The sequence below is a fragment of the Chaetodon trifascialis genome, chromosome 7 (genome assembly GCF_039877785.1).
Source record: "Chaetodon trifascialis isolate fChaTrf1 chromosome 7, fChaTrf1.hap1, whole genome shotgun sequence".
Taxonomy (NCBI): Eukaryota; Metazoa; Chordata; class Actinopteri; order Chaetodontiformes; family Chaetodontidae; genus Chaetodon; species Chaetodon trifascialis.
Genome location: NC_092062.1, coordinates 9,288,838 through 9,307,237, shown reverse-complemented (window position 1 = coordinate 9,307,237; position 18,400 = coordinate 9,288,838). Strand labels below are relative to the sequence as shown.

General features: G+C 43.3%; 1 protein-coding gene across 6 annotated transcripts in view; it reads right to left on the bottom strand.

The window, feature by feature from the left end:
- Nucleotides 1-18,400, bottom strand: part of oxr1a (oxidation resistance 1a) — a 154,166-nt gene that overhangs the window by 8,832 nt on the left and 126,934 nt on the right. For all 6 annotated transcript variants that reach the window (XM_070967429.1, XM_070967430.1, XM_070967428.1 and 3 more), the window contains 5 exons: nt 12,319-12,471; nt 10,591-10,775; nt 7,892-8,553; nt 3,775-3,940; nt 888-1,053 (listed from right to left, as the gene is read on the bottom strand). In XM_070967429.1, coding sequence (XP_070823530.1) covers nt 888-1,053; nt 3,775-3,940; nt 7,892-8,553; nt 10,591-10,775; nt 12,319-12,471 — 1,332 coding nt within the window. The remainder of the gene's footprint in view (nt 1-887; nt 1,054-3,774; nt 3,941-7,891; nt 8,554-10,590; nt 10,776-12,318; nt 12,472-18,400) is intronic.

The window sequence follows — 18,400 nt, the reverse complement described above, 5'->3', positions numbered from 1 at the left end:
ATTTAAATCTAGGCCACTGCTTCCACCGTATCACTTTCCTCATACAATGAGTGCATCCTTTTCATTACCACAGGCTCGTAAACAATCTCGTTTGACCAAAACCCATGCACGCTGCACATGGTGCAGCAATGTGCATCAGTATTCAATAGATAATTCAGATGGATATCCCTCATCTATGCTTCCTAATTTTACTTCTACACCCTGACAGATTGAACCCACATCAGTGCCACATTAATCTGGGAGATTTTAACAAAAAACAGATTTGTTGCTCAATGTTTACTTCTCTGTATACGTTGAGAAACTTGTAACAGTGTTAGCATTTTGCCATTCAGCAAAATAAGTTGCCAAATGCTGACCAACACTACTGACAGTCACACAACATGTGATGAAACTACAATACACCGACTGAGAAGAGTAAATTACACAAACATGCAAAACACTTTGGTTGGAAGCTCAGGGAAGCGCATTTCCAAGCAAAGCAAGTGTTCACACAACTTGCATAACTTACATGTGGTAGAAAGTTTACACAAAAATTTACAATCAAATCAAGAAATATGCAGCGGTACATAGAAGTGCAAAAGTACAGAAGCAGAATACAAAACTAAGGTTTGATGACTACACAGTTCTGATGGATTCAAAACCAAGATCAGCACAATACGTTTGCACTATGCGTTGCATAATGGAAGCAAATCAACACAATTATTTAACATGTAATTTAACATATAACAATAAACTTAAATATACACCACATAAAATTTGGATTTCACAGGTTATGGATTAAACCATAGTGGGGAACTACACTTAATCCATATCTGTGAGGCTAGAGACAACACAACAGGTGCACTTTAAGCATGGTGAGGCAACAGTTTTTGCCGTGCGGACCTTACCTCCCATTCCTTAACATTGAGGTCAGTGATAGGCTCGTCCTCAGCTGTTTCTGACACCTCGTTCTTCTTGACAACCATAAACCCAGGCTCTTGTCCCATCCCCCTGACCCCCTCACCATACATGTCCGGGCTCCACTGCATGAAGAACACATACAGGTGGTCTGACCTGGGAGAAGAAACACAAAACAAACTGTGAGAGAAGAAGCTTGGTTCCTAAATGCTGAAGCGATTTAGCAAAAAATCTTTATCTGAGACATGTCATTCAGTGCCTTCAAAATACCACGACCAGTGCCAAAGACTTCAAGGTAAACACTGATACCACCTTTTTTACTTGTGACATTGTCTTGAATAAAAATTGGATCTCCCCAAAAGATTGAAGAATGACTCAATATTTCATACGTTAAATAATCTCTAACAGCTCTAATGGCTGTTAAGGAGACATTTCAACATGTACAAGCAGACACTGAACAGGATCTTTTACTTGTCTCCTCTCTGCTCATACTGCTGAAGTGTTAAAGCTGCTTCGTCCTTGTGACACTGTGTTCTTATCTGCTGTGAAGTATTTTGGTACACAAGCCATCACACTCTGCTAAAGTGTAGGTATATTTGGGAACAAATAGTCTTAGAATATACATAGTTCATACATTCATACATTGATTATGGTGGCCACTCAGGGGCAGAATAAAGTGCAATAATAACTCTTTTAGCTCTATTTTGGCCTCTATATCTGTCTCTTTTGCTGTTTGGTGTTGGCCCTGTAGAGTACAGTGGATATATCAGAGCTTGTTTGCTGAAAACAGCTTTAGCTGGAAACACGGTTGAGAGCAGTGAGATTGAACCGAACAGCAAAGCTGTGAACCAAAAATCAATCAGCTGAGAGACGTTAAAACGTTCTGCAGAGCTGAGAGGAACCGCAGGGTCAGGGTGATAATACTCTTCGTGCTTGTCACTTCAAGTGATACCCTTCACATGACACAGTAAGCTGATACTCTGCTAACATGAAAATATTGAGTAGAGCAGTGTTAAAGTTAGACATAGTGTATAGTCTTGTGGTAATGATGGGAGATGTGCCTCCGGTATCTCCTGTAGCTCTCCAACATTGCGGCTATAATTTTGCCCCTCCCTCGCTGCTGTTGACCGCTCATATAACAGCAGAGGAAGCCTTTTCATGTCAGCCATCTAACAGTTTAGGATATGACATGATAGTATGGCAGAACTCAATACATACAAATACAGAGCATCATTTGTGTCACACGCCACTATGGCTGGCAGACATGAAAGAGCTGTGGCAGACTCAGTGGGTTGAGCTTTATTCAGTGTCATGGTTGTGTATGGCTCATTCAATAGCCTCCCTTTCTTCCCACGCTATTGCCAGGACACTTAAAGACACATCATGCGGGTCACCTTCCATCTAGGTCAAGCTACAGAGAAGCAGTGTCTGAAGAAACTATGAGGCGCTGTGCTGTCAGCTCCAACGACTTCTGATCACTCCTCCCACCTACCTTAGCCGGCTTGCAGTAGCACGAGAGACAAGTTAAAAATAATGAGTAGTAACATGTACGCGCCCTGTCTTTTAATACTAGCTTTAACTCTGCAGTGCCCCTCGGCTATCGTCCCCAAGAGCTGTGCGGATCACAGCAAACTTGCTTTCCAAGTGGGAAATGTTGCAGCTAAGCAACCTGTGGATGAAGACAACAAAGCTTTAACAAGCAAGACTTCTGAAGTTCACAGTGAATAATGAAGCGAGGGGGATTTCAGTGTCATTACTGCACTCAGGCACTCAACACATTGCATAACCCAGATGCATTTATGGTACCATGACTAAGCAAAGAGGACACGTCTGTTTGTCTGATTTCAATATGATTAGCAGCCTGAGAGAGCACCATGTGTGTTGCTGTTGTAAAAGTATAGACAGGTGTATTGAAAGCAGGAGGGATGCTGTGAAACTCACGGTTGGTCAAATAACTAATCAGATTCACCTCATGAAATGATCTGATTGAGGAGACACAATAGACGGAGAGCACCGACGCTGGTATGTCCAATCAGTTCCAAATTTGGCTCTAGTGAATGGCTTTTCTTTTAAGAAAAGTGACTTAATTGAGCTATTGCAGCAATTGGGATTCATTATATTAATTCTCCACATTAACATTTTATGCAACTTGTGTGAAAGCACATCATTTTTCTTGTAATGTGTCTTACAGAGGAAAGAGCTCAAATGTGATTATGACTACTGCTGATTTGGCAACCGTACATCCAGACAGAGCGGAAAAACACAAACAAGCCAATGCTATTTTCAGCTGATATGAAACATTACCAATCTCAGCATAGATCAGTCACAAGTTCATGAATATCTATGAGGGTGAAAGGAATTCTGAGGCTGCAAAACGAAGAGCTTTGGAAAGGCCACACAGAGACTGTCCTTACTCTTACATGGGTCGTATGTGTGCCCCAGTGCAGGAATATGAAAGAGTGTGTGTCTGTTTCCCCGCAGAGTGAATGAATAATAAATCATTTTGCTGTCTGGCAGGCAGCACAGGGAGATGGGCAGCAGCCCCAGAGGGAGTCAGACCTGACAAAGAATGCATATTTGATTGGTTTCAAATATTAAAAGAACTGGAGGTGAGGCGTCTCAGTAACTCAGCTGACTATTGTAGTACGTTAGGAATAGGTTGGGATCGTATGAGGTCAAATCCCTGCAGCTTCCTGGATTAAAAACACAGTCTGCTGCACTGTAAGTGGACTAATCACCCTCTTTAACAGAGGCTTCTATATCCTGCACTTTTGCTTTGTACTTTGTTGCGGTTATGGAGGATACCACAAAAATGACTTGCTTGTATTCAAATGCATACTGCCCAGGGGTGGTGGGAGGTGGAGCAGTGGCACTGACCTCTCCTGTGGCACAGCAAACCAGTACTCATGCTTCTTGCCCTGCTGTGCATACTGCTGCATGGATGCACTGGCGTTGGAGACAAATGTCTTTTTCATGGGCTTCCCCACCCGCAGACACAGGAACTTGTGAGAGCGGTGTTTCCGTCTTTCCGTAGACCCTGTACCTGGAAGAGGAAACCATCACATGGTCACGTAAGTACAGAAACATGTGATGGCTTAATATAATATATATAACAGGACAAACAGTTCTAAAACAGCTTTAAACATTTTATAGAATAAATAAGTGTTATTCGCCAAAATGTTAAACAATTCCTTTAAAAAATCTTGGGATTGTATCAAATATCTGTCATCAAAAAACAAAATAGATCTTCTTGATTAACTACAGTATGTATTCACTTCCTAATACTTGCTTTATTTATGTGACCTAGTTTTCTATGTCCTTCAGCTGGCATTAGTCATTTTGTGGCAGAAACACAACAGATGACAGAGAGAAATGGAGAGCTGCACTATAATTAATAGTGGCACTGAGTCTTCTGCCCATGTTACATTATCAATGGCGTGTTATAAGGTCGTAGCCCCAGGAAGCTGAATGAGATCACTCATTTAGCTTCCTGACAACGTGGCTGAAAATGTGGCAGTGACATTACACTGGCACATATTATTGGCTCTTGGTTGGGCTGCTCAACGTAACAAGCAATAATGACAAAAATAATTTTGATCTGCTTAGACAACACAGCTCAGTGTGACATATTCAATTTTCAAAATGCATCAATTCTGTGTTAATGCAGCTTGTTTTTGAAGTTGGTGCAGTAACTTGTGTGGGCTGTTCTAATGTGCACAGAATAATGGGCAGCCCTGCTGAGATCCCACCGAATTAGAGCTGCTTTTGCAGCCCGGCTCTCTGTGAGACAATAATTGCCGGGGAGAAAATGGTAAATCTCTCTCCCACTGTCTAGGTTTGTTGGGGAAAGAAATCTTTTCAGAATCACAACTTTGTGTCCAACTAGAGTGGGTTATATGGACATATGGAGTCAGTGAGTGTGACAGACTGAGGCCACTGTCAGAGGACAAGACCAAAACTGTGCCAACCACAAACAATTAATGGATGCTGCTTTAGTTCTGTATGTTGTTGCCCATAAACTACTAATTGCATAGTATCTGAAATCCATTTTCTCTTGCACATCAGGCTTTTTTTGGTAACAACCTAACTCCCATGCAGTGACTGCTTCACTCTATTTATTTCAGTCCACTGAACATCATCTTGCTGGAGCGAAGTAATCCATCACAGCGAACATTCTGCTACCTTTATAAAGTTCTGTTATCACTGTGTGGTGATCAAGAGAGAATGGCCTGTTTTAAAACTGCTTGGTGCGTTCAAGGATACTGTAATATGAAAGCATGCTACTGAAAAGTACTAGATTTACAAGGTATGTTGTCAGGAAAACAAAGCTGGAAAAATGACGTGACGATGTGACACTAGCCAATGTTTTTTGTGTGAAATTGTTTTCTGTTAAGGAGCCAGACAATAATGCAAATGAAAGACCTGTAACAGAGAAGCGACCAGTTTAAGGTGTTTTTCATACCATTATGGAACGAATGGAAACCAACGTTGCCTGGATGGACACGACTCTCATGCTATTTCCTTCAGAACATAGCACCTACCATAGCACAATTTAGTGTTGAATCACATAAGCTGAACAATGTAGATTCATATTAATAATTAAGTCTGGAGCCTGAGCTGAGGTTCGTGGCCCTAGAAATTATTCTATAACCCTGACTGTCAAAAATTTGGGACACTCCGCAAAACATAAATCCTTGTCAAACTATATTGAATTAAAAACAGAACAGACATATTTTATGTGATAGTGATAAACCTGGTAACAGGTGATAGTATCATGATTGGGTATGAAAAAGGCATCCTCAAAATGCTCAGCCATTCACAAGCAGAGATGGGGTGAGGTTCACACCTTAATGTAAAATTGCACGGACAAATAGTCCAACAGTTTAAGAACAACGTTTCTCAACACACATTTGGAAGGAATTAAGGGATTTCACCATCTACAGTCCAGAATATCATCAAAAGCTTCAGAGAATCCAGAGAAAGTTCAGCATGTAGGGGGCAAGGCCGAAAATCATCACTGAACTGATCCCTCTGCAGCACTGCATGAAAAACTGACATGGCCGTATAAAGGATATTACAAAATGTTCTTGGGAATAGTTCATCACTGTTTCTAGTAAAACAGTGATGAAAATTCAAGTTAAGACTCTACCTTGCAAAGCAAAAGCATCTAGAAATGCCCTGGACTTCTCTGGGCCTGAGCCCACCTGAGATGTACTGATGTAAAGTGGAACGGTGTGCTGTGGTCCACATTTCAAACTGTTTCTGGAAATCGTGGACGCCTTGTCCTCCGCGTTAAAGAGGAAAAGCACCATTCAGACTATTGCCAGCATTAAGTTCAAAAGCCAGCATCTGTGATGGTATGGGGGTGTGCTAGAGCCCGTGGCATGGGTATCCCTGCACACCTGTAAAGGCACCATTAAGGCTGAAAGGTACATACACGGTTCGAAGCAACATATGCTGCCACACAGATGTTAGGATTTTCAGAGACACGCCTGCTTATTCCAACAAGAGAATGCAAAGCCACATTCTGCATGTGTTTCAACAGTGTGGCCTCATAGTAAAAGAGAGCAGGTACTAGAGTCCAGACAAGGTGTAAACCCACCGTGATATCACCCACTGGTTTGTGGGCATTATGGCCTTTGCCATCTTGTTTTTCAGAACTAGAAGTGACACCATTCAGACGAGGATGAGGCTGGGGAAGATACATATTGCCGCACCTCTAACCTGATTGGATCTGACGGAGAACCAGAGGATGCTGCGGTAGAGACCTGTCAATCACAAGGTAGTCACACCACCACATACCCTGCCTTACTGTCTGTTTCCTCTAAATGGGAATATAAATGACAAAATTAACACTGTGCTGTATTTAAGAAGATTTGAAACTAGCAATTAAGACCATAAACTCATTAGGAAACTGTTAACTGAAGTAATAAATCAAGCAAGACGTTAAGGTCATTTTCTCATAAGCTTACATACAATTAGACTTCTTTTTGCAACCAGTTGCAACCATTGTGGCAAACAGGGCTTTATGTGGAAAAGGGCTTCCTGGAAGATGTAAGACTTATGGAATTATAGAATTTGCCACCTGATGGGATGATAGCAAGTTAATAAGAGAGCCTAGGAAAAATTCTTCTTCTATTAGGTGTCCCATTTAGTTTTTGCAATTAAATGTTAAATGTTACTAGACAGTATATAGACATGACGTTATGAATGTTTTTATTTTGGTTTTATGTACATGCTGCTAGAAGATATCTTGTTATATTTGTAATAAAGAGTGTCTTGGAATCTAGCGTGGGATGAACCAAACCAGAAATAAAAAGAATGGTCTCAAAATAAAAAATAGAAATAATTATTTAAATGTGGTTAACAGGTTAAAACATCTAATACCACTGTTATGGACCGTTAATCTGAAACAAGACAAAATAAGTTTATTCCAGGCTTTGTTCAAGTGGAGTTTTTCCTAAATCCACATGAAAGCAAAACCAGTGTCAAACATAAATAACATCTCCACTGAATGCTGTCTCAGAAGGTGTTTTGATGTTGGGCTTCATCGTCACTGTGTTTCCCCTTCGGCTGCTAGGTGTATTTGTGGTATTGTGGTGTTTGATAGGCTTTAGCTTATCACCTGGAGGAAAGGCCCAGACCACCAGAGCCAGAGATCAAAGAGCTGCATAAAGCCCCATAAAGCGCGGCTAGCTCCACCAACCTGATAACAACAGAGAGGCAGCCATTTCCATCCGTGTTTATATAACAATTACTAACACCAAGGCAGAGTGCAAATGGAGAGGTTATCAGGAGACAACATGAGAGAGGTGATTCTGAAGCAGCCACAGTGGAGAGAAACTCACTTTGATAGTCTTCACAAGAATATGGTTGTAGGATTGCAGCGACAAAAGACAATATAAGGCCAGATTCATCACATGAAATGTCCTCTACCTGTTTTTAACGAGGCTGAAGCTATGTTTTTGAACTGTTACTGAGTAAGTGTGTTTACCCTCTGCAGAGTTCTGCATGCCATCCTTTGGCGTCTGCTCTACATTCTCCTTTTCGTCCTTGCCTTGTTGCATAGTGTCTGTTTTAGAGATGTCTGGGCCCTCGCTGGCATCCCCCTGCGGACTGGCTGAGACAGAGTTGGTGCCTGTGGCACCAGGGGTGGCTGAGCTTTGGGACCCTGGACGAGAGGTGCTGCTGCTGGGACCCTGGGCCTGGCTAGTGCTGCTGCTGGTGGTCGTGGATGTGCTTGGTGGCTTCTCTACACTGTGCTGCTTGGATCCCATGGGGGACTGGCTATGATTTTCTGTGGCAGTGTCTGGTGGATTGTCCTCTGCTTTCACCGTGGCGGGCTCCTCCGGCTGGCTGACTGAGCCACGGGTACTGCCAGGGTCCTGGGAGCTGGCACCGGTGGCCTCCACCTGGGTGACGGTTCGCACAGATTCTGTGGAGGCGCCGGAGGACTTGTCCAGGCGGAGGTCCTCAGTAGATGCTTGCTCCTCCTCCCGGATGGGGGACAGCTCTGTCTCAGTGAAGACGTCTTCGGAGATGGAGCCCTCTGTGCTGCGTGGGGCCATGCTGTCGTTGGCCCCTGGCTCCCTCAGACGCTGCTCTGGGTCCTTCTGCTGGGAGGGATGTCTCTCGGCTGGGAGAGGCTCCAGGTCACTGGAAACATGAAAAGACAAGCAACAAGACACATGTAACTATCAAAAATAAAGGAATAGCACATAGCATAGGTGCACTGACGGTGTATTCAGGATATCTCTGTGTTTGCTGCTTCAATTCTGTTCATTGTTTTTTTTTTTTTTTATCTGTCTCCTGTGAGTCCTCGAACATTATAAAGGTGCAACACTAAATCACCCGAGTTCCCCTGTAACCAATCATCAGTCACATTTCTGCTCATTCGATCTATTATTAAAAGTGAAAATACAAAGTGCAAACATTTGCTTGCTGAAAGCTTTATTTAACTGATGTTGGATTTTCTTGCAGTCCACTCCAAGTAATTTTAGAATCTGAATAACAAATTAAATAAATGCAAGCCAATCATTTCAGTCACATTAAAATATCTAAATAATGCTGTCACACAAGACCGCTACTTCTGCTCCCATTCTGCCTATCATTATTAAACAAACAGTCAAAAGTCCCATCCACCCTGTCATCCCCGTCATAAGAAAAGTCATTCATGTCATGCCTGCTGCACAATCTCTGACCACACTGTACAGACCCGACTGTACAGACATTCTGCACAAAAGCACCTGCATGGACAGAACTGATGTCCCCATGCACACTAATACTGTTCAACCAATTTTTTGCATCTGGATAACACCATGTTTTTCTTCCACCAAATTTTTAAGAGCAATTATTTGATATCCCACAGATGTGTTTCATTTCATGTTCAACAAATCCCAATTGTAACTGTTCGAATGAACAAATTAGTGTTGCATGCAAAGAGGTAGAACTACTGCCTTTCCATTGTATAAATCTGCTGTCCAGTCAAGCTGCAATTTGCATCCATGTCTGTCCAGACTCATAAAAGGTATGTTGTTAAGACCTTGAAGGAATTTCATAAAAGATATTCAGTGTGTTTTTTGATGAAATGGAAGTTATCACAGTCTTGACATGTATGATTTCAGTGAATAATGTCCAATGAGAAACAGTGAACGTTTTGCCAAATTTGAAAAAATGTCCTCAAGGCTTTGCTGTGATATCGTGTTCACAAATACAGGACGGACGGACGGACAGACAGATACACGTAAACTCATATGGATATACAACCTGAAAACATAATGCACAGTTTTTAGGCATAAAAACTTCTCGTTCTTGAAAGCCTCTAATGAAGTTGTGTGCAAACAGACAAAACACTTGCATATAACCAGCACACTCCACAGAATCACATCCTGCAGGCACTTGTTGCTCAGCTGTCTGTTCAGACCGAGACAGAGGGAGAGAGAGAGAGAGAGGTCAACAGAGAGACAGAGAGGAGACACAGACAATGGCCCACAGCTGAGAAAACAGCTGGACCTGGCACAGACACCGGTCATTTGCCAGCACAATAACTACTCCACAGGCAACACTCAACCAGCTGAATACAGCACTGCTCAGACCCTGCAACCACCAGAAGAAACACAACAAAATGACTGTGCGGGATTCCTATTACAGAACAGTGTTGGTCCTTGCATAAATTTGTCTTCAGCAACACTAAAACAATCCAAGTGAAGGAAAAAAAACAAAAAAAAACACCTCAGACAAATCTGTGGGAGGAAAAACAAGTGAATCCTCTGAAGTGGTGCTTCCTACTGCATAAAGAGTTGAGCAATCAGAACGTAGGAGGGTGAGGGTATGCTTCATTAACCCTGGTGTAATTGCCGTTTGCTTTTTATTTTGGGGTGGGGGTGGGGGGGCGACTTAAACTGATGGTTGGTTGCTGATGCAATCTGACCATGGGTGCAGTAGAGAATGACATTGATTACAGCGAGGTTGCTGCATTTCTGTGAGGTTGAGAGTGGCAGGAAGATGCATGGAATTTTATTGTGGAGGAAAAATGTAGCTATATGAATAAGAACGCATGTAGGAGTAAATCAGAGAGAGGTGTCAGTGTGATTGCTTACAGCTGCATATAGTTTAAATAATGTTTGGTCATCAGAGGAGTCTTCTCCACACATACTCCAACAAAGTTTACTGTATGTCAAAGTTGCTTCTTACTCTGGAACAGCCTCTCTGATCTTGGGGTCAGTGATCTCTTTGTAGATGGCAGCAGACTGCACCTCCTCCAGAGGACACATGATGCCGTACTCCTCGCACCCGTGGGCCTGAACCAGGGGGTCCATCCGGTGTGGGTCGAACATAATGTTGTTGGGTGTCACCAGCAACACCCCGCTGACTGCACCCTGCATCAACATGGGAAGAGAGGTGGACGGGTGAGGAACAATGGGATCCGTCAGAAGTTTATCTATCACCAAAAGCACCTCTGCCACATAAGCAGCTGGAGGCCAAATCCATTTGAGACCACAAATGTCCTAAATCAAGTACAAGTTATTGACCACTTCAATGCTTTCATTTGGTACCTGGGAGTGAATCAGCAGCAGTTCAATACCATGGATCTGTGTGTGTGTGTGTGTGTGTGTGTGTGTGTGTGTGTGTGTGTGTGTGTGTGTGTGTGTGTGTGTGTGTGTGTGTGTGTGTGTGTGTGTGTGTGTGTGTGCGTGTCTGAGAGCAGGACAGCGGCCTGGACAGAGCAGAGTGTTGGTGCACCACACACACACTTTCAGACAGGCAGTGATGGACCAGCTGGGTGGAGTCTGTGTGTATTTCAGTGTAGGATGTTGTGGGAGCTGGCTTCCATCCTTCTGAATCAAACATGACAAAACCACAACAGACACACAATCTGACCAGTGTGCGTGTGTGTGTGTGTGTGTGTGTGTGTGTGTGTGTGTGTGTGTGTGTGTGTGTGTGTGTGTGTGTGTGTGTGTACTGTATGTTTTCTTCCCTTTGGACTTGTCTTTTTTATTCACTGCTGATGTTCCTGTTGTTTTATCCGACCAAGCTGCACATTTTATTTTCAGAGCCAAACAATAACTCTTATCAGATTTAATCAGACGCAGACTTAAAAACAACATTTAATCATAGTGAGAACCTTTTAAGATTCTGACTTTAGATACTCAGTTTCCAGTACTTTAAGAAGCTGCACACTCACCAGTTGTATGCCATTTGAACAACATGAACAATAATCAGCAGAATGAAACGACAGTCAACGGGAGAGATGCTTCTCTTCATGTATTTACTGTTCATGCTCCTTCCTTGTTTCTTAAATAAATAAAGACAACAAACTGGAATTAATCTGTTTTATACGATATCAGTTGCAAAACATTTCACTGTGACTGATTTCATATATTACTGAGCATCCCATCGAAGGACACAGGAAGAGGAACTGTAACAGTGACAGAATATTATGTTTTCACAGTCAGTAAAAGCAGTCATCACACACAGCATTGTGCAGCATTTGGTTTCTGGTCCACTAAAGTGGAGTACTTCAGAGTTTTGCGGATTTGCTCCTGTATTATTGTGAAATAAATCAGAAGCACTTGATCCTTGATCGCATTGATGGGCTGCAACACTGAACAAGAAATCAACAAAAAGGAAATCTGCTTTACTTTGGAGTTTCACTGTAAGTACATTGTATTCTTTTAAAATGTCAAATAATTTCACATTTACAGCCAGTCTTTATGAAAAATGAAGTGTGTTGAGTACCTGCAGCTGAGGCTCTGTTATATGTTCAGTTTGATACCAATACAACAACTTCTCTCTCTCCACTGGGCACACTTTTTGCTCCTGACAATGCTTGCTGTTACCTGCCTGTCACATGACCAGCAGGTTACGGAGTGGCCTTTAACAAGTGTCCAAACTCATCAATGGACAATGGGTGCATCTTACCTTGCCATCAGTGATGTACTTGCAGTTGATCTTCAGGAACTTCTCTGTGAGGGCCTCTTCCTCCTCGGAGGTGGATGACACCACTCTGGACTGGCGCAGGGCAGAGAATACTGGAGGGTGAATGCCCTCTGGTCTGGGGGGGCCATCAGAGTCCTGTGGGTAGGATGGGTGGGGTTATGGACAATGGTGTATTTAGGAGAGGGTAGGAATTAGACACCAATTGTTCATAATATCTTTAAATTACTTGATTACAGTCAGTTGTCGAGGCTGCACTAGTTTGTCCTTTGACATAATAAACACTAAAGCGTACATCTTCTAGTTAGGATTAAGTGATGGATTCAAAGCCGAAGTCAGAATTGTAAAAGCTGAGCTCCACTTTATTCTGCTGCCTGCACAAATATCTATAAATGCATCATGTCTAAATCTCTAAACAGCATTCAACCAAACAGGCTGAATAATAAGCACTGCCGAACAGGCATAGCTTGGTTCACTCGGTAATACATGGTGCAACTAATTTATGTTCCATTTCATCAAACTAATGCGTTTGAGTCTCTAAACACATTATCTATATATAAGCAGATATTTTCTGCACAGTGGGACAATCAGGGTAAAAGAAACCCAAAGACAAGCCAAATGAATCCACCTCCTGTGTGCCTGAGCTTCACACAGGCAAACATTCAGATGAGACTGAAGCTTTGATTATTGTGCTTTTAGCAGGACTTGATGCCGTGTTACTGTTATTTTGAGGGTGAAACCTTAAAGAAGGGAGCACATTAGTAAAATTACCAAAAAATGTGGGAAGACTCAAATTTATAACCCTGCTTTCACGCATTAACCTGAACACTATTAATAGTTACATTGTTTCTTCAGTGAAGTAAGTGCCACATAAACAGCTGTAAATTAATTTCAATTCAATTAATAATTTCAATCAATTAAACAAGGAGTAGTCATTCTGTTCAATTTTGCATCACCTTCTAGTCATTCTGCATGAGGGTGGAGGGCAGGCTGCCACCCCTGTGCTGAGTGACCTTGTGCACAAAAACCACTTAACTCTGTGAGTCATGTGTTTTAGCAGCAGTGGTTCATGTACTGACACACATCTACGAGTTTGTGTGAGCGTGAGTGTTTTCACGCATATGGAGTAGAAACTTGTGCTGAACACATCAACTGGACAGTGATCAGATAGTTATTTGTCCAAAATCTGCCAGATGCTGCACAGCCAAGACAGAATGTAGACTATGTCTTAACTTCGCTGTTCTGTTACATGTTGAGGCGTACACCGTGAAGCAACTGTTACTGCTTCTTCGTCTACTCCATGGTAACCCAGCAATCTGCTACAGATGGTGTGTCTGCTGGGCTGGAAACACGAGGTGTGGCGTGTTTCTACCGGTGGCCTGCTGCCATGCAATGTCTGAGCCACGGGGAGCGAGAGACTGAAGTCTGTCTGAATAACTGTCCACAGGGACAACTGTCTGGCCGGGAGACATTTTGTAGGACAGAGCTGACTGTTAAGTCTGATTGACTGAACAACGCTCTGCAGCATGGACTGTCTCTGACAATGAATGACTGCTTAAGGGGTCAGATCGGATAGGGAGATGAGAGGAAGCGAGGGACTGGAGAAACATTGGTGAGAAAGACAAAAAGGGAGTAGACACGGCAGCAGGAGCGACTAAAAAAAAGGAAAGCTGCTCCGGAGAAATAAAAAGACAACGGAGATAAAGAGAGCTAAAGGCAATGAAGGAGTGATTGGAGTGAGGACAAAGAACAAAAGGGAAAAGGAGGACAGAGAGGAGTGTGTGGGAGTTCTCATTGAGGGGGATTTTGACCGGCAGGGTGTCAAAAGCCGGTGGAGAAGTGCAGTGAAGAGCAGTGAAGAGCTTAGAGGAGAGAGCCCGAGCCCACACCAACTGTCTGCTGTCCTCCTGACACCCACCCCCACACCTCCCCCTCTCTGTCTCCCGGCGCAGTCGACAAACAGCCTGCAGCTACTGACCCACACCGACACAAGCAGCACAGACACTGGCAACCAGGGAAGGCTGAGGGGGCCGGGCCAATCTGTTAGAGCCAAAACAAGTCTCTCTCAACGAGGAGAGGAGACAGGGACCTAAAAATGTTAAATAAAGATTAGGAGGCGAGGGATCGCAGCCGAAAATAAAGTTTCAAGAACACCCTTCAAACAAAATGAAACAAAAAAAATCCCTGACCTACTAGAGCACCTACTGTTGATGAGTTGCAGAGGGCCAGCTGTCGAGGAGATGAGGACTGTGTAGGAACATGTCTGTTTAAACCCGCTTGTCATCCACTTGAACTGAACACACCTCACCTACACAACGGCACTTAATCGCTTCACTTCCCAGCGAGTCACTTCCCAGTGACTCATTCAAGCTGGTCTTCCTGCTCCAAGGTTAAATACGAAAAGAGGAGCAGCTTTTTCCACCCAAAAAAATGAAAGCTAACACCGACAAGAACACACCTGGGACGAGAAGCACACACGCTGTCCACGTGTGCAGCAACACACCTGGGCTGGAATGAGCAGCCACAGATGTCAAAACATGTCCTCCCTCATAGAAATACTAAACAAACACTGTCTTCCCAGTCCCTCTCATTAAATTGGGCACATCTGAGAAATGGGTGTTATGTGTATGTAACAAAACAACACCCATCACACATCCCACGCAGACCGAGGACTGGGAAGACACACTCGCCGTCCGTCAGCAGAGAGCTGCAACTCGTAATGCAACGCGAGGAGACAGGTAAAGATTTCTGGTACAACGCCAAATGTTGACTTACACAAGGCAAGAACTGTCACAATTGTATTTGGACATTTTGTTCCTGTGTGGGATGATAACAGACTAAATAGAATGAAAAGAGTTAACAAAAGTGAGATTAACTTGGTCTGTTTAATTGGCTGCCAATGGTGGCATATTGTCAAAAGCTGACAATCTGTCCTTTTATTCATCTTTCAATATGAAATTCTAGTTGGGAAAAACAAATCCTGGCTCACTGTCTCAATAGTTGAATTTCACCAGGTAATTGCTCATGCATGGAGATGCTGTGATGATTGTTGCTGTATAAATTCTTGATTTCCAGCCCAGGTACAACTTCTTCTCTTTAGACAGAACCTGCACAGTCACGCTACATCAGTGAAACATCACCTGATCCAAACCTCCAATCACATCTCACACAGATCAAGCAGCCACATCCTCTCTCTTCCCTGTGGTCCTCCCTGAGTGCCTGTGCTGCTGACTCCTTCCTGCTACACGCCGGGTCCTTGGCTCCTCGTTCATAAACAATACTTTGACTACAGATGATTTACTGCATATCGGCTCGGATTTGTCAACCTACCCTTTGCTGCTCTATAACTTCATACAACAATGCTTTAACCTTCCTGCGACTGTGATCTTCAAGGAATTTTATTTGCCTTAAAAACTTTTAAGCATGGTAGCTGTGCTATAGGCATACATACCAAACAATATGCAAATGACAACACATCTTTCAAAACTTCAAAGCGTGGGCACTGAGTCCTCTGAGAGGTGCTAATCAGACAAGCTGACACATTTGATGCTGTAATGCACATACAGACAGATGAATAAAGTTTTAGGCTCGGGAATTTAAGGAAGCATCATCCCGCCTCAGCCACCTCATATATTTCAAGTGAATATTGCTTCTCCAGGCTGCTGCTTTCTTTGCACCACCAAAATCCTCTAATATATGACCACTGTTTGTCCTGCACTGACCTCCAAGCCATCCAATATTTTCTCAGCTGGTGCTGGAGTGTGGTACTGTGAGGGGTGACGTCAAACTTGCCCATCTCTTTATTATACCCATTATTAAAATTCAACTTCATGCAGACTTTTCATTTAAACTGCTAAACGGCACAGGTGAGGCGAGGTCAGGCGAGGTCAGGTGAGGTAGGGCAATAGAAAGTAATTTTTAGAAAGAAAGAAAGAAGGAGAAGAAGGAAAACAACCTCATTGAAGGAATTTAAGTGAAGGCTTTATTTAACCTCATTTGAAGTGAGCCGCGACTTGTCAGTGTCCTGAAATGACCAGATTCCAGGATTTCATCAGTGCATCAAAGCGAGAGAAAGAGCCCAGCATAGTGCGCTGGCTGCTGCACTGAAATCCAAAGATGAAAGAGCTGCTGCGGTGGCCTCAGACTGCGAGTAACCGCTGTGGCAGGAGAGGACATGGAGGAAGAAGGGGGGAAGGTAGGAGGGAAGAGTATTGAAATGGATCTGCAGGAAGAGAAGAGCTGGGGTGAGAAAGGGAGAGGACGAGTGCTGGGCAAAATATGGCCTGACTAGGCTGCCAGGAGGTCGTCTCTGAGGGTTTTGGGGGAGGTGGATGGAGTAAGGCATCACAGTAATCCACTCTACAGGAAGCTGTGAGGGGGGCTGACACTGATGGCGGGGACAGGTGATGGGTGTAACAGTGTTGGATGACAGCTGTGGTGGGGCTACAGAAATCAATAACCTTTTAGTTTCCAACCAATATTTCTCTCAGTTAATAGAAGAGAAAAAAATCGAGTAAAGGCCCTGGCAACTGTGAAATATGGTTTAGTATAGTGTGGTAATGAAGGACAGAGTGATATAGTCTTTATATATCAATAAGACACTCTACAGTAAGTCACATCAATTAATATACATTTGTTATGTTTGCAGCAAATTAGGCTAAATGTCTTTGATATATTATGTATACTACTCTCCATGTAAAAATAAAGATTTCAAAGAGGAAGTGTGCAGGTGCCACCCTGCTTTGACCTTGACAGTGACACATGGTGCAGTCAAAAATCAATCCACAGCTCCACCTTGTGGGTATGGCCATCTCCTGCAAGAGGGAGCACACAATGGCTGAGATTCATCAAACGTCAGTCGCCAGAATTCCTCAGGCTCCGTCTGTACTATTGTCCTACGAGCCAAAATTACAGCCCAATGCTGAGCAGACACCCTGATGAGCTGATGAGCTGAATCTGCCATGCTAAAAAACAAGAAGACCAGTTTAAGTTTAATCCTTTTTATAAGCTAACCACAAGACTCTCACTAAAACATAGTGGTACTGGATTATAGGAGCTGAAACCTGTTCATCTGAGTGAGATCATCACAATCACATCTTTGTGGCAGCAGACATATAGGTGAGCTAAACCGGTTCTACTTCCTCTAATGCTAATATTAGATCACGCCACAGTGGAAGAGGAAGGAAGGAAGGAAGGAAGGAGGGGGGCAAAAGAGGTGCCAAAAGAGGAAGAGACAGGGAAGGTCACAGTAGTGGCTGTACCACCACGGTGAGTAAGCGTGTGTGTGTGTGTGTGTGTGTGTGTGTGTGTGTGTGTGTGTGTGTGAGTATGAGCAGGAGGAGGGTCTGGATAGGACAAAGAGGACGTGCCTGCCCACACAGATGACCAGAGAGCAACTCCGCCAGTGAGTCGGAGGCTGCCAAATAATCCAATGACAGCAAGACCGCCAGCCGGAAAGTCAGCCAGCCTGCGCGCGCACGCATGCACACGCACACACAGTCATCCAGACAGCCAGCCAACGATCTATGCCTGCAAGATGTGTTACTTTTTGGTGCCAATACCAGAAGGCCAGCAGGCAGACCGAGAGCATGAAGACACTTCAGAGCTGCCTTATCTGGCCTTTAGCTCTACCAGAGCGCATCAATGCGTATGATGGATTCAAATCTCACAGCAAATACTTCATGGATTTGTGATTTGACAGTTTGGAAACTGATGGGTAGAGACTCAAGTTTATGTTGAATATCTTCCCAAGGACAAATACAATTTACCTAAAACTCATCTTATTCAGTTCTCCAGTCCAAAATGATGTCAACAGCACAATTTTGTTCTTCTGAACCTAACAAATTAAATGTTTGTTTGAAATAAAACCTCTCTATCCACGCAGGCATTTAAGGAAGGGAAAAAGACTTGGACAACACCTTGGACGACAGTTTATGCTACATACATAAATGCACCATAAAGGCTGGGCAGTGCTTGATGCAAATGAAGTTTGCTACACAGAATAAACTATTCTAAGTAAACGCAACAGTATCTCCTTGGAGGCGTATGCACAGTGTGAGAAATGTAA